General features: G+C 50.8%; 1 protein-coding gene across 1 annotated transcript; it reads left to right on the top strand.

The window, feature by feature from the left end:
- Positions 1-67: 67 nt before the first annotated feature.
- LOC118689794 (cytochrome P450 4B1-like) lies at positions 68-12,556 on the top strand. Its single transcript, XM_036388264.1, has 12 exons — positions 68-873; positions 4,727-4,871; positions 5,522-5,566; positions 6,096-6,223; positions 7,728-7,852; positions 7,968-8,119; positions 8,722-8,828; positions 9,294-9,484; positions 10,261-10,394; positions 10,545-10,609; positions 10,814-10,896; positions 11,810-12,556. Exons 1-12 carry the CDS (start codon positions 694-696, stop codon positions 11,976-11,978), a joined length of 1,524 nt encoding a protein of 507 aa, XP_036244157.1. The 5' UTR covers positions 68-693; the 3' UTR covers positions 11,979-12,556.
- Positions 12,557-13,322: the final 766 nt, after the last annotated feature.

A 13,322-nucleotide genomic window follows, 5' to 3' on the forward strand; every position in this document is an offset into this window, starting at 1 on the left:
CCGGCGGGAGGGACGGGCGGGGAAGGGGTCGGTGAGGCGCGGCGGGGCGCGGCCTGGATGGGGCCCACCGGGCTCGGCGGGAGCTGTTGTACGCAGAGATAGCCGTGGCAGGGAAGCGGTGTTGCCCGGCAGCTGCCTGCCCTCCGCCTGCCGTGCCAAAGCTGCCACGGTACCCACGGCATTGCCAGCCCGGCTCGGCCCGGCGCGGTGCGGCATTCCCCACGCTCGCTGTCCCGGCCGGCGCTGGAATGAGGCTCACAGTGCCGGCAGCGGGGAGGGAGACAGGGAAGGAGAGCGGGAGCTGTCAGCCGGGATGCGGGATGGGAATGGGTGGAGATGAGGGTGAAAGCTCGTGGGGCAGGAATAGGGGATGAAGACCTCGGGAGGAGCAATCCCATGGTACGGTCTCTCCCTCTCTCTTCAGCCTGAGGTCCCGGCGCGGAGCCAGCCCGTGCCGGCGGCAGGGGGACTCGGGGCCGGCAGGAGCTCCCAGCCGGTGCGGCGGCGAGCGGAGCGTTCCCGCGGGATGCTCCCTTTCCCTTCCTTCCCCTTCCCTCCCAACAAGCGCTGCCGTGATTTGGCAGCCGCTCGGACTCTGGACCTGCCTCTCCGCCCCGCATTGGCTGCCGCTGCCGGTGCCGCCGGGGCGCTGAGGGACACCGGAGGCAGCGGCTGGCGGCTCTCACCGGGACCATGAAGCTCCTGTGGCTGGGCGTGGATGTCTCCAGGGTCCTGCACCTGGCCGCCGTGTTCTGCCTGACCTGTGTGCTGCTGAAAGCCATCCAGCTGTTCCACCGGCGGCGGGAGCTGCTGCGGGCGCTGGCCGACTTCCCCGGGCACCCGACCCACTGGCTCTTCGGCCACGTCCACGAGGTGGGGAAGGGAGAGCCGGGTCTGCGCTGTATGGGGGCGGGAGAAGAGCGGGGAGCAGCTTTCCCGAGGGGCGTGTGGGAGCGATGCTGGTGGGACTCGTCCGGGAGAATTGCTGGGCGGGTGGCATCCCTTTTCCCAGCCAGACCAACGTGCTTTCCCTGCCTGTGATGCCTTGCGAGAGCACGGCTCACGCAGAGCTCCGCAGGCTGCTGCAGACTGCGCGGTGGAAAAGGGTGGTGGCTGGCTCGCAAGTAAGGAGAGCGGTAGCACGGTGTGGCATAGGCAAGGTCATGCTCGGCTGGAGGCAGCCGAGCCGCGCTGCTCTGTCCCGGGGCAGGCTCCAGTGTCACCTCCCTGCTCCCCTGACAGCCAGGGCAGGGCCGCTGCCGCTCTCCCTGCGGCGCTGAGCTGATGAGATGCTGGGCAGATGCTCGCTGCTCCCGTTATCCAGAGGCACTTCATCTCCCCTGCCAGCTTGCATCGGCCTCACGGCCAGGTGAACCTGACAATTGATCATTCTGAGCCACTTTTCAGCCACAGAACACATCACAGGCATTGCACCCAGCGCAGGAGCCGTGGATCTTCTTACAATTGCGTTAAGGTCATGAGTAACTAAACCCACACAGGCGAGCCTTGTTCTGGTCACTGGTGTCAGGGATGATCATTCCCTGAGCTATGCACTTGCCCACACAGATCACCATGGCTGCCTTGGCAAACAGATTTTCACAACTCAGCAGCAGCCTCACGAGCTTGCCTGATGCAAAAGGCTTTTCCATATGTGCTAAAGGCTGCCTAAAATCACCTTGCCCTCTACTGGGTCCTGCTGATGTCCTGCCGTGGCCACCTCTGTGGCACATTAAATAGCTGGCACCCTGAAAAGTGTCTGGGAAATCAGGAGCAGAACTCACAGGACTTGTCTCTGTGCTGTGGCAGTGCCAGTTTTGCTGTGCTGGACAGGACAAGCAGTCTTTTGGCAATGTAAGCATGAAGATGGGCCAGTTCAGAGCTTTGTTACACTGCCAGTTAGACTTTAAAACTGCAATTAAATAAAGTATGTTCTTCTGTTTGTTAGTTGTGACTATTTGTCCTGGAAGGAAATTTAACCATTTGTGCCAATCACTTGCTGTCATCATGCCTAGGTTGCTCGTGCCTCAACTTTTACCTCAGTCAATCTTTGTATGGGAATTCCTTTTTTGAAGATTTAATAATTTGCTGATTAACGCTGCTGAATTCCCCAGAGCCTAACAGTTCACAAAGCCAGCGAAGAAACTGGCAATGCTCTGGGCACACACTGAATACAAAGTTTGCACACACCTCAAGAAGGACCTGTGAGCTGTATTCAGGGAGAACACTGACATTTCCTGTTCTGCTGATTTAACTGATTGTTTCCTTGTTTTGATCCAGGCCACTTTAAAATCTCAAATGTATTTGTCATGCTCTGGGTGGATCTCCTTTGTTTTAAAGCATTCTCTGGGTATCAGTGTCTGCTTATCCAAATCACTCAGTAGAAATGACATTAAAATATCAGGAAGAGGTTGTGTGGAGCTGTTCAGTCTCACTGCAGCAGCATGATTTAGTTAAACCCAGACTGCCAGCCCTGAGCTGACCAAAATGATCCCCACGGCCGGGGTTGGTGGGAGGCAGAGGAGGGCAGGGTCACTGCCCTGCTGGCCCAGGGAGGGTGTCAGTCGGTCCCTCGGCAGCCCTTTGTCCACTTGTGCCCTGTGTGGGGAGGAGCCAGCCCCCTCTGGCTGCCCGCAGCACACCCTTATGCTCAGATTTCAGCTCCTGTGTTCTCTCTTGCATTTGCTATCAGTGTGTAGTCATTAAATGTGCCCTTAAGCCTCTTCCTGGATGCTTTTAGTGTTGGATCCATTTCAAAACTTGCATTTCAGCATGAGATCAGGCAATTACCTTCCTTTCTTAGACCCAAGTGGGGTTTATACTTTCTTTCAAGCCCCCAGGGGAAGAAGAAGTAGAAGTAATGGTCTTTCATGCAGAGCTGGGTATCTAGAACTGTGATTAAGGCGTGAGAGCTTTCTGTTCCTCTGCAGCTCACAGAACTTAGCACCCTCTGCTCCAGGAGTGCTTGGTGCAGGTTACTCACCTTGAGGGTAGCCTCTCCTCTCAGATAAACCCATTCAATCCTCTGCCAGCACAGGGGTCGTTCTTGATAGCACAAGCTAAAGTGCTGCTCCAAAACAAGGCTGGGTGCAAAGGCTTCTAGGATTAGGACTTCTGCCAGCGAGATTTGCTCAGCATCTCCCAGTTACTTTCCATTATGTTTTTTGTGATTCACAAAAAGAGAAGCACAGGCTGCTGTACCAAAGGGACTTTCACAAGTTCAGGTGTCACTTAGCTAAAGGCACTGTGCCAAGCACTGCTTCTGCTGGCATTTGTTGAAGAGGTGGGTGCTGAGGAGAGCTGCCTCCTTTTGCCCCAAAACTTGATCCCTGAAGTCAGAGAAATTGATGGTTCTATTCATTAAGTTCAAAATCTTGAACATGAGCGAGGGAAACTGACCTTTCTGTAATAACTGGTTGTAGTTCATAATTCTGCTGAATGTGGGAGACACATGGGATGTGCTGCAGGGACACCCCAGCTTGTGAGGAAGGGGGGACTCAGTCTTGGAGCTGAACCTGGACATGGCCCTGGCAGACACCCCATGACTCAGGAGTGTCCTCTCCAAGACAAGCCACACGTGGCTGGATATTTGGTGTAGGTGATTATTTGAGTATGAGCCATGTCCTGGGTTGAGAAACAGCAGCCAGACTAAAAGCAGAGCTCAGATAACTCAGCACTAAAGCAACTGAGCAAATATTCACTTGATACAGCCAGTAGGGTAACTTTGAGGCTGATTTCTGCACCAGTATGCTGATTTAATTAATCTTCAAGCTTCAAGTCAAAGCAGCAGCAGCAGCTATGTCAGACCCAGCTTACCAAAATCCTTCCCCCTGCATATTGGCCCAGAGTAGTTTCTCTTCAAAGAAAAATTAATCTTATATGGTTTTGTCTCTGTAATTTTCTTCCTCTGCCTGTGATTGTGGATCTTTCCACTTGTTTTTTGTCTATTTCCTGTACACAACAACACTGACTGTAAAAGCAATAAAGCAGAGATTACTTTGGAGTGAACCTGTCATTGCTGCTGCTATGAAAGCTGGTGACAATGCTGCTCCTCAGATTGAAGCTTCCAAGGACAGGAGATAAATCTTCCCAGGAGCACCAGCTCTTCATTGCCTGTAAAATTCAATTCCCAGAAATCAATGAATTCTTAATGTAATGTTATTAACCAGTGTTCCTTTCTCTGTACTATCCATTGGTGACTTTGGAGTAATTCTGTTCACTTTTTCCTGGACACTGGCCTTCTCCACTGAAATGTCTGGAGGGGGCTGTGGTTTCCCACAGCTGCACTGGGGCTAGCAGTGATGTTGTTGGCTGCTCTGTTTTCTCCCAGCTGCAGGGTGCTAATTGCTCAGCCATGTGCAAGTCAGAATGCAGTTGCATGCCATAAAATGCAGATGCTGTCTGGGGCAAATCTGTCTGCTATGGGCTGGCCATGGAAAAAGAGCTGATAACACATATGAGCTGATAGGCACTACCATGGTGCCCAAGGATGTTCTCTAGCTTAAGATCAAGTGATAAGGAAGAATTATTTTATAGGAGCTTTAAAAGCAGCAAACATCTCTACTTCCCATGCTTTGCAAACAAGGAGGAAAAACACCTTATTTATCTTTACCTGGTTTTGTACTCAGAAAGACGTTGAACTTTTAAGACAGTGTATTGGGAGATTATATATATATTTTTTTTCCTCCAAATCTGTATATTCTTTCTCTTTTTTATTCTCCTGAACTAGTTTCTCAAGGAGGAAGAGGTGCTGGACAAGGCAGAGCTCTGGACACAGAAGTACCCACTTGCTCACCCTATGTGGTTTGGGAGTTTCTCAGCATTCCTGGTTATCACTGATCCTGACTATGCCAAGGTTCTGTTGGGCAGAGGAGGTGAGAGATTATGGCTTCAGCTAGGGAGCAGCAACGGCAGCCTGCGGGTTTCCTATACCAGCCTCAACATTTACAGCAAGGCGGGGTTTCAGAGAGAGGTTTTCTTGCAGAAATCATCTAAAGGCGTGGAGAGATACCACTCCTTCATGCTGTGCCCTGGGTGCTTCAGGCACAGGGCTGCAGGACTGACCTGACTCCAAATCATTGCTGGAAAATCAGACCTCCTCAAGTGCTCCTTGAAAATTTAACTACTCAGTGCCTGATCCCAGCAAGGAGAAAACACTTGGGAGCTTTCTTCTAGGTTCAGAGTTTTGGCTCCTACTATAGAGAAGTATCTTTAGTGCATCAAGAAGAAAAGGTGCTGAACAGTGATGTCTGTGAGGGTTAATCATTTATCACACTCACAGACTTTGGACTAACAGTATCCTTTTTTTTTTTCCAGTGTGAGCATCTGCTTTTATATGTATTTATTGCTGCTGGCAGAGACAAAGTTGTTTTTTGTTGAAATACTGGGAGTTCTGCAGGGATGCCACTGATTTTAATTCATACCCAAAAATGAGACCCTAGAGGGAGCTTTCAGCTGCAAACCTGGATTCATGCCATTGAAATATTTACCTTTTATTTTCTCTTTCTTTATTTTTTTTTTGCAGATCCAAAGGATAACATCAGCTATAAACACCTTGTCCCATGGATTGGTATGTATTCCCAGGGCTTTGCCTGCAAAGAATGATTCTGAAGTTAGTAAAAAACATGCTATAAATAAACAGCATTGTACCTGTTCCTTGATGGAGTTATAGGTAAAAGCTTCAGGAAATTATTACATTTACTGAAAAAGGTACTAAGTAGTTCTATTTATTTTCAAGGAAGGAAAGTTCAGACATTACATATATATAAATACTTACATGTCCATAGATAGCAAAGACTGGTGATGGGGGAAGCTTTAATTCATTGGAGAACTAGTGAAAAATGTATCTGCTGTTCTGAATTTCTCTTTTCCAGTAGTGTTGGTGTTTCTTCTCAGAGACACCATTGTGCCATTTTGGTGAGCAGGGCTTTGCTCAGCTCTGGGAACCCTGGGGCTGATGGCAGCATTTGGAAATACCCTCTCACAGCAGCTCAGATAGTAGATTAAATCACACTCTGTGCAGGCTGAGGCTGTGTCTGCAGACACTGAGAGCAGCCTGCTTGTGCCCAGCTAAACATGCCTTGCCTGTGTTTCCCCAGGGAATGGGTTGCTGATCTTACATGGGCCCAAGTGGCACCAACACAGAAAACTCCTGACCCCAGGTTTTCACTACGACGTCTTGAAGCCGTACGTGGCCCTGATGGCAGAATCTACAAACGTGATGCTGGTAGGACTCATGATGCTCCTCTCTCTGCCCTGTTTGCTCTTCCCCATCCTGTCTGGTTAGGAGGTAAATGCTGGAGCAGGATTTTCTTTATCTGGTAGTTGTAAGGACACATTATGTCCTGGTGATCAATCTTTCTGAGTCACCCCAAATCCCTGCCCTTGAGCTGGAAGGGATGAGCATCCCTTGGAAGGGATGAGCAGGTTGAGCCTCCTGCAGTGACACTGTCTCTGGTACTACTGCCTTGGGATCTGTGGCTGAGATTTCAGGATTGATGTTACTGCCATCCCATGCATGATCTCAGTTCCAACAGCAACTTCTTATAAGGTGTTTGTCTAAGTAAAGAATTGAGGTAGAATACGTTCATAATAAATCTGCCAAAAATAAAGGTTGGAGCAGAGCTATACTGTGACCTAAGGTTAAAGGGTATTATTTGCTGTCAACATACCAATGACTGGACTGCAATCCCTGCCATGGCTCATAAACAGTGAAACTGCATTGTTCTTCAATCCACTGGTGCTGGGCAGGATGGAAACCAGTAGGAATTACAGGAGAAGGGCACCAGGCTTGGTGCATGTGAACTGGAGGAGTCTGGATGCTGGATCTCTTCCTTCTCCTTCACCTTCCTCACTCCAACCTCCCTGGCAGCTTCAAACAGATCCTGGTTGGATTCCTCCTACTGGTCCAGGCAGCAGCCAGGAGTCGGGTGCTGGAGAGCCAGGAGAGCTTTTGCAAGACTCAGAAGTGCCTGGGAGTTTGAAATTCCTTGTGCACAACGCCAGTTGTCTGAGCCCGTGCCACCAGGTGGCAATCGTAGCCTGTGCTACTGACGTGCATCGGTCCCCATAAGCCTGGCTTGGTGCTGTGGAGCTCAGATGTCACCGTGCTCCTCCCTCCCCTCCCTTTCTCAGCTTTGAAGCCCACTCGTTCCTTACAGCCTCGAGGGGATGGAGGATCCATCATCACTTCGTGTCTGCTGGGGAAGAGAGGCAGGATTTATCGTTTCTCTGTGAAGAGTTAAGCAAGAGCTCCTGTATTTCTTGCTGGCAAAACACACTGGCACAGAGATGATCTGACAGAAAAAACCTTGCTCCAAAGTTTGTGTCTTGGGCACAAAGCTCAAATGTGCTCAAGAAGGCACCCAGTGGAACCCAATGCCAGTATATGCTGCTCCTGTACAGAAAAACACGCTATATCCTAAGAAAGATTTGGGTAACTCCCCATCACCCAGAAATGCACCTGTCATGGGCTTCTCCAGGTGCTCTTGACTCAGGATAGGGTGCAGCAGGGCTCACCACCACCAGGATCCAAGAACAGCCTCTGCCTGAGGCAAATCTCATATTAACCATCCCACTCTGGGATTTTGCTGGCAACTAGAGATCCCCTTCTTTTTTTTTCCATTTCTCTGGGATATATTTCTGTCTGAGCACCCATTTAACCAGGGGGTGACTGCAGATCATGCAGGGCTGACCCTTTTCTTCTCATTTCAATCTCTTTTGTGCCGTAGGATAAGTGGGAAAAGCTGATAGCAGATGGGAAGCCAGTGGAGCTCTTTGAGCACGTCAGCTTGATGACTCTCGATAGCATCATGAAATGTGCCTTCAGTTGTCACAGTGACTGCCAGACCAACAGGTCAGTGCTGGCTGCCCCAAACCCTGGCAGGAAGTTTGCAGCTCAGAAGGGAAATGGGCAAATTGCTTGTCACTGTGCTCCCAAGTTTACAAGCTTCCTATCCCCCTCTCTCCAGGAAAAACACCTACATCCAGGCTGTCTATGACCTCTGCCACATGGTGCACCAGCGCCTCCGCATCTTCCCCTACCACAATGACATCATTTACTGGCTCAGCCCCCATGGGTTTCAGTTCAGGAAGGCCTGCAGGATCGCTCATGACCACACAGGTATTCCCTGCTGGCATCCTCTCCCAAAACTTTGGGCAGAGGCAGTCAGGTTTTCTCCTTGCCTGTGCAGTGAATCCTGCCCAGAGGCTCAGAGCTGAGATACAAGCAGGGCATCAGCTTGCAGTCGTGATCTGATCTAGGCAAGAAGCAAAGGGGTCTCTCAGCTCCTGGGTCATTAAACTGGAGAATTGGATGAATTGCCTCTGGAAATGCTCCTGTAAAATGGCCAGAGACTGGTGAGACAAGGAACGGGCATTGCAGGCAACGTCTGTGCAAGGAATGATTTTCCATTCTGAGCCAGGTGTGATTTAAATGCATGAGGGGTGTGTAAAGAAGGCTGAGAAGTCCATGGTGAACAAAGAAAAGGATGACAATATCCATGGCATTTGTGGCCATGCTGCTGGAAAAGCCAAAGTGCCTGGGATGCAGAAGCGCAGGTCAAATGCATCATGGACTGAGCAGTGGTCATCTCCTTGGGTGTGCTTTGCATTCAAACAAAGTTTGAGATGAGTTTTTGAGATGCAAAACTTTGAGTTTTGCATTCAAAGTTTTGCAGCTTGGCATCTCCTGGCCCTGCTGAACCTTTGACCCTTTCTCCCCAGACAAGGTGATCCATGAGCGAAAGGAATCCCTTAAAGATGAACGGGAATTTGAAAAGATCCAGAAGAAGAGACATTTGGACTTCTTGGACATTCTGCTGTGTGCCAAAGTGAGTGGCAAGGAGCACAGAGTGCAAAAGCAAGTCAGTCTTTGCAGGGGTGCCACAAGCCACCAGAGACCCTCAGGACTGCACAAGCCGTTAAAAAAATTAGCCCAGTCCCACCCAGTTGAAAAGAGGCCAAGGTGATCCAATTTTCCATTGCTGAAATGTTGGTAGTGTCTTTTTGGGTATACAGCATGCAGAGGGGTTCTGTAGTCCTGGTGGTTTAATATGGGGGGGTAAAGAGATTTAAAAGTGAAGGGAAAGGAGCTCTGAATTCAGTGTAAACAGACACTGATTTTATTTAATGTATCCCACAGGCATCATCACACCCCTTTTGCAATAGCTGAAAGAATATAATGGCCCCTACTGGGATATTTACATATTTTTATATATATGTGTGTATGTTACTGTAATATATATATATATAAATTTTATATGTATGGGCCACTGAGAGTGTGTCTGCACTGTTAGGATGAGAATGGAGCTGCACTGTCTGATGAGGACCTGCGTGCTGAAGTGGACACCTTCATGTTTGAGGGCCATGACACGACAGCCAGTGGCATCTCCTGGCTCTTCTACTGCCTGGCAACCCACCCTGAGCACCAGCAGCGCTGCAGGGAGGAGATCCAGGGCATCCTGGGGGACCGGGAGACAATCCAGTGGTAAGGCTGCACCAATTCCTCTGCTGGTCACTCCTTTCCTATTGCTGCCATTTCCAAGTGAGAGATGTTTTCAAGGCTCCAAAGCTGGGGGTGCTAAAGGTTGATGCATGCACAGGGACTTCACAGATCCTTCAGCTAAGTCTGCCCCATTGAAGGGACATTCTGGGTGCCATCCCAAGTCCTGGGCCACCAGCACTGCTCTTTGCTCTCTACTGTTTTCTCACCACAGGACATCATAGATGTGCTTTTCACTTTCCCCTGTTACTTTGCACTTGAGCTTGTTCAGTGGTTGTTCAGGCTGTTCAATGTGGCTGGGCATTGTGGGTCCCTCTGTTCTATTTCAGGGGGATCTGCTCAGGGGCTGGATGGCTGTGGGTGAAGGGACCTCCTAGTACAGGCATTGGGGGGGCTGTGGGGCTCAGCCTGGCTGTCTCAACAGGGAGGTCCTGGTCAAGATGCCTTACAGTACCATGTAAGGGACCTGGAAGGCACATTCTGGGTGCCATCCCAAGTCCTGGGCCACCAGCACTGCTCTTTGCTCTCTCCTGTTTTCTCACCACAGGACATCATAGATGTGCTTTTCACTTTTCCCTGTCGTTTTGCACTTGAGCTTGTTCAGTGGTTGTTCAGGCTGTTCAGCGTGTGGCTGGGCATTGTGGGTCCCTCTGTTCTGTTGCAGTCTGCTCAGGGGCTGGATGGCTGTGGGTGAAGGGGTGAGGAGACCTCCCAGCACAGGCAGTGGGGGGATGTGGGGCTCAGCCTGGCTGTCCCAACAGGGAGGACCTGGGCAAGATGCCTTACAGTACCATGTGCATCAAGGAGAGCCTGCGCCTCTACCCGCCCGTGCCCGGCGTGTCCCGGCAGCTCAGCAAGCCCATCACCTTCCCTGACGGACGCACCCTGCCCGAAGGTCTGTACACCCCCCTCCTGCTGCACAGGGCTCTGCCCTCAGGCACCAGCTCTGTCCCTGCTGGCACAGATGTTCAGGCTGGGCTGTGCAGATGTTGGCTTGTTCCTTTGTCAGTGAGGCCTTGTCTCCTCCTCCTCAATTGTTTTCCAGGCAGCATCACTGCAATAAGCATTTACCTCATTCACAGAAACCCTGAAGTATGGAAAGATCCTTTGGTGAGTTTTTTTTTGATCTAATAATTCTTTCCCTTTGTGATGTGCCTCTTCCCGTGTACCCTTCACCTGTTAGCAGGAGAGAAGAATTCTCTCTCTGCTATGGGGTTCTTCATAAATTAAGGGGTGTCACATTTCTCAAGAAACCAGTCAGTAGTGTGTTCTTTAAATAATCACTTTTTCTTGCTGCATATTCTTCATTTCCAGGTGTTTGACCCTCTGCGTTTTTCCCCAGAGAATGTCTCTGGCAGGCACTCTCATGCCTTTCTGCCTTTTTCTGCTGGAATGAGGTAAAGGGAACTGAACACTGAAGGAGTAGTGGGCAGAGACCACCACCTGCAGTCCTGGCCCTGCAGAATTACACAGTTAAATAGTTAAATGGGGATATAAGTGTTTGTGCAACAGAGGCGTTCTGATACCAGCAGGCAAAATGGGAAGGCAGCATTGCCAAGCCCCTTCTAGGGGACAGGGAACTGGTCCTAAAGCTGTGGAACATCCTGCTGGCATCCTGATGGCATCCTGCAGGCATCTGCATTCTGAGCTCACCTGCTCTCCTCTCCTTGATGCAGAGACCCCACACCACCCTCTTGCCCTTTGATTCCCTCCTTCCCCCCTCCTTCCAATCCTTCCCTTTGCCCTGTGCTGACTCCTTCAAGGCCAACACCTCGCAGACCTTCCCTGCTTGGAGACCCACCACCTCATCCCTGCTGGCCTGTCCTTTGGCTTCCCCATCTCCCTCCTTCTCCATGACCACACATCGAGCTCCTGATGTTCCTCTCAATTCCTCCTGCTCAGCCCATGCCCCTGGGGCCCCCTGGGCTCAGAGGGGGAGGATGTCTGCTGGCGTGGAATGGGCTGGGACGAGCTGTGGGGTTTGCTGTGCCCAGCGATGGGATGGAGCTGTGGGGTTTGCTGTGCCCCACACTGGATGGAGCTGTGTGGGATGAGCTGTGGGGTTTGCTGTGCCCCACACTGGATGGAGCTGTGTGGGATGGAGCTGTGGGGTTTGCTGTGCCCCACACTGGATGGAGCTGTGTGGGATGAGCTGTGGGGTTTGCTGTGCCCCACACTGGATGGAGCTGTGTGGGATGGAGCTGTGGGGTTTGCTGTGCCCAGCACTGGATGGAGCTGTGTGGGATGAGCTGTGGGGTTTGCTGTGCCCCACACTGATGGAGCTGGCTGAGCTGCTCCCTTTCCCTGCAGGAACTGCATCGGGCAGCAGTTTGCCATGAACGAGATGAAGGTGGCGCTGGCTCTGACCCTGCTGCGCTTTGAGCTCTTGCCCGACCCTGCCACGCCTCCCCTCAAGATAACTCAGATCATCCTTCGCTCCAAGAACGGGATCCACCTGTACTTAAAGAAAATCCGCTGATGCTGGCACACATCCTGCCTTCACCAGAGGGAGGGACCGAGCAGATGACAGGGCGGCATTTCTCTGGGGTAGAAGTGCAGGGCAGGATTTGGGGATGAGCATTCCTGATTTCTGTGCTTCAGCCACCAGCTGACAGCCCTTTTCAGGCGAGGCCCAGGTGGCTGGGGTGCCATTGCACAGAGCCATCTGCTCCAGGGCACTGATCTGAGAGCAGCCAGGCACGGCCACGCTCTCTGTCCCCTTGCACTGCCATAAGAGCGGGCCTGGCCTGGTCTGGGAACACCTGCAGGTCCCACCAGCCTCCTTCTTACCAAATCCTGCCTTCACACTCGTGCCCTGGCCAAATCTGTGACCATTTCCAGCCCTGCTCCGTCATCAGCACCTTCCTCAGTGCCTAGAGGTGAGCCCTCCTCTCCTGCAGTGGGGACAGCTGTTACAGACCTCTGTCTCTCTTCTCACACTCAGTGGGCCTCTGATTTGTTGAAAGCACTGATTCCAGTCTGGGCTCTGAAATCGTGCCCAAACTGCAAAATATTCTGTAATTTTTGTCTTAATAAATCAATAATTTTTCCTGCAAACAGCAGCTGTGTTTTTTATATTGCTGGTGCTTGCCTGCCTCATCACAAATGCAGTGTAAAACTCCTTTAGAAATGGAAGATGGAGAGGAAGCCCACGAGCACTAAGAGACCACCCTGGACAGGCAGGAAACTGCCTGTGGGTCTCCAGCCAACACAGAATCTCCTTCCATGGGCAACCCTTTAACAGGGCCCAATAATCAATCATCAATCAAAGTTCTCATTGTTAGAAAGTGTGTCTGTGGGGTGAATTCCCTCTTTATTTTTAGTATTATTTTATTTTCTTAGGCTGATAAAATTATGAGAGTTGGTACACTGGAGGACACTAGTGAGCTGTCTTCTGCCTCTGCAGGAATCATTATTGGGATAGAATATCACACATCAAACTGAAATCCCAAAAGCTGGGAGAAGGCTGCTGTGCAGATGACTTCATACAGGCTTCACCTGCAGGGTCTGGTTTGCAGGGGTGTGCTGGGACAGCCCAGGAGAAAATCCACTTGCTCCAGCTGCCTGTCCCCTCTTCAGACACGAGGTGCAGCTCTCGAGCTGAAATCCGAATTATGCAATGGAGAGAGACAGAGTATGCTTATCAAAATATCAAAAGTTATGAAACTATGAGACTCCACAAGCTCTTTGGAGGGCCATGACAGGATACAAAATTATTTTGATAAATTGAAAAACTGCTGCTGTGAATGGAATGCGAGTCCATAAGCACAAGAGCAGGCACAGGCATGGCACAAAACCAAGAGAAAAAATGACTGACAGGCAG

The sequence above is a fragment of the Molothrus ater genome, chromosome 9 (assembly GCF_012460135.2).
Source record: "Molothrus ater isolate BHLD 08-10-18 breed brown headed cowbird chromosome 9, BPBGC_Mater_1.1, whole genome shotgun sequence".
NCBI lineage: Eukaryota > Metazoa > Chordata > Aves > Passeriformes > Icteridae > Molothrus > Molothrus ater.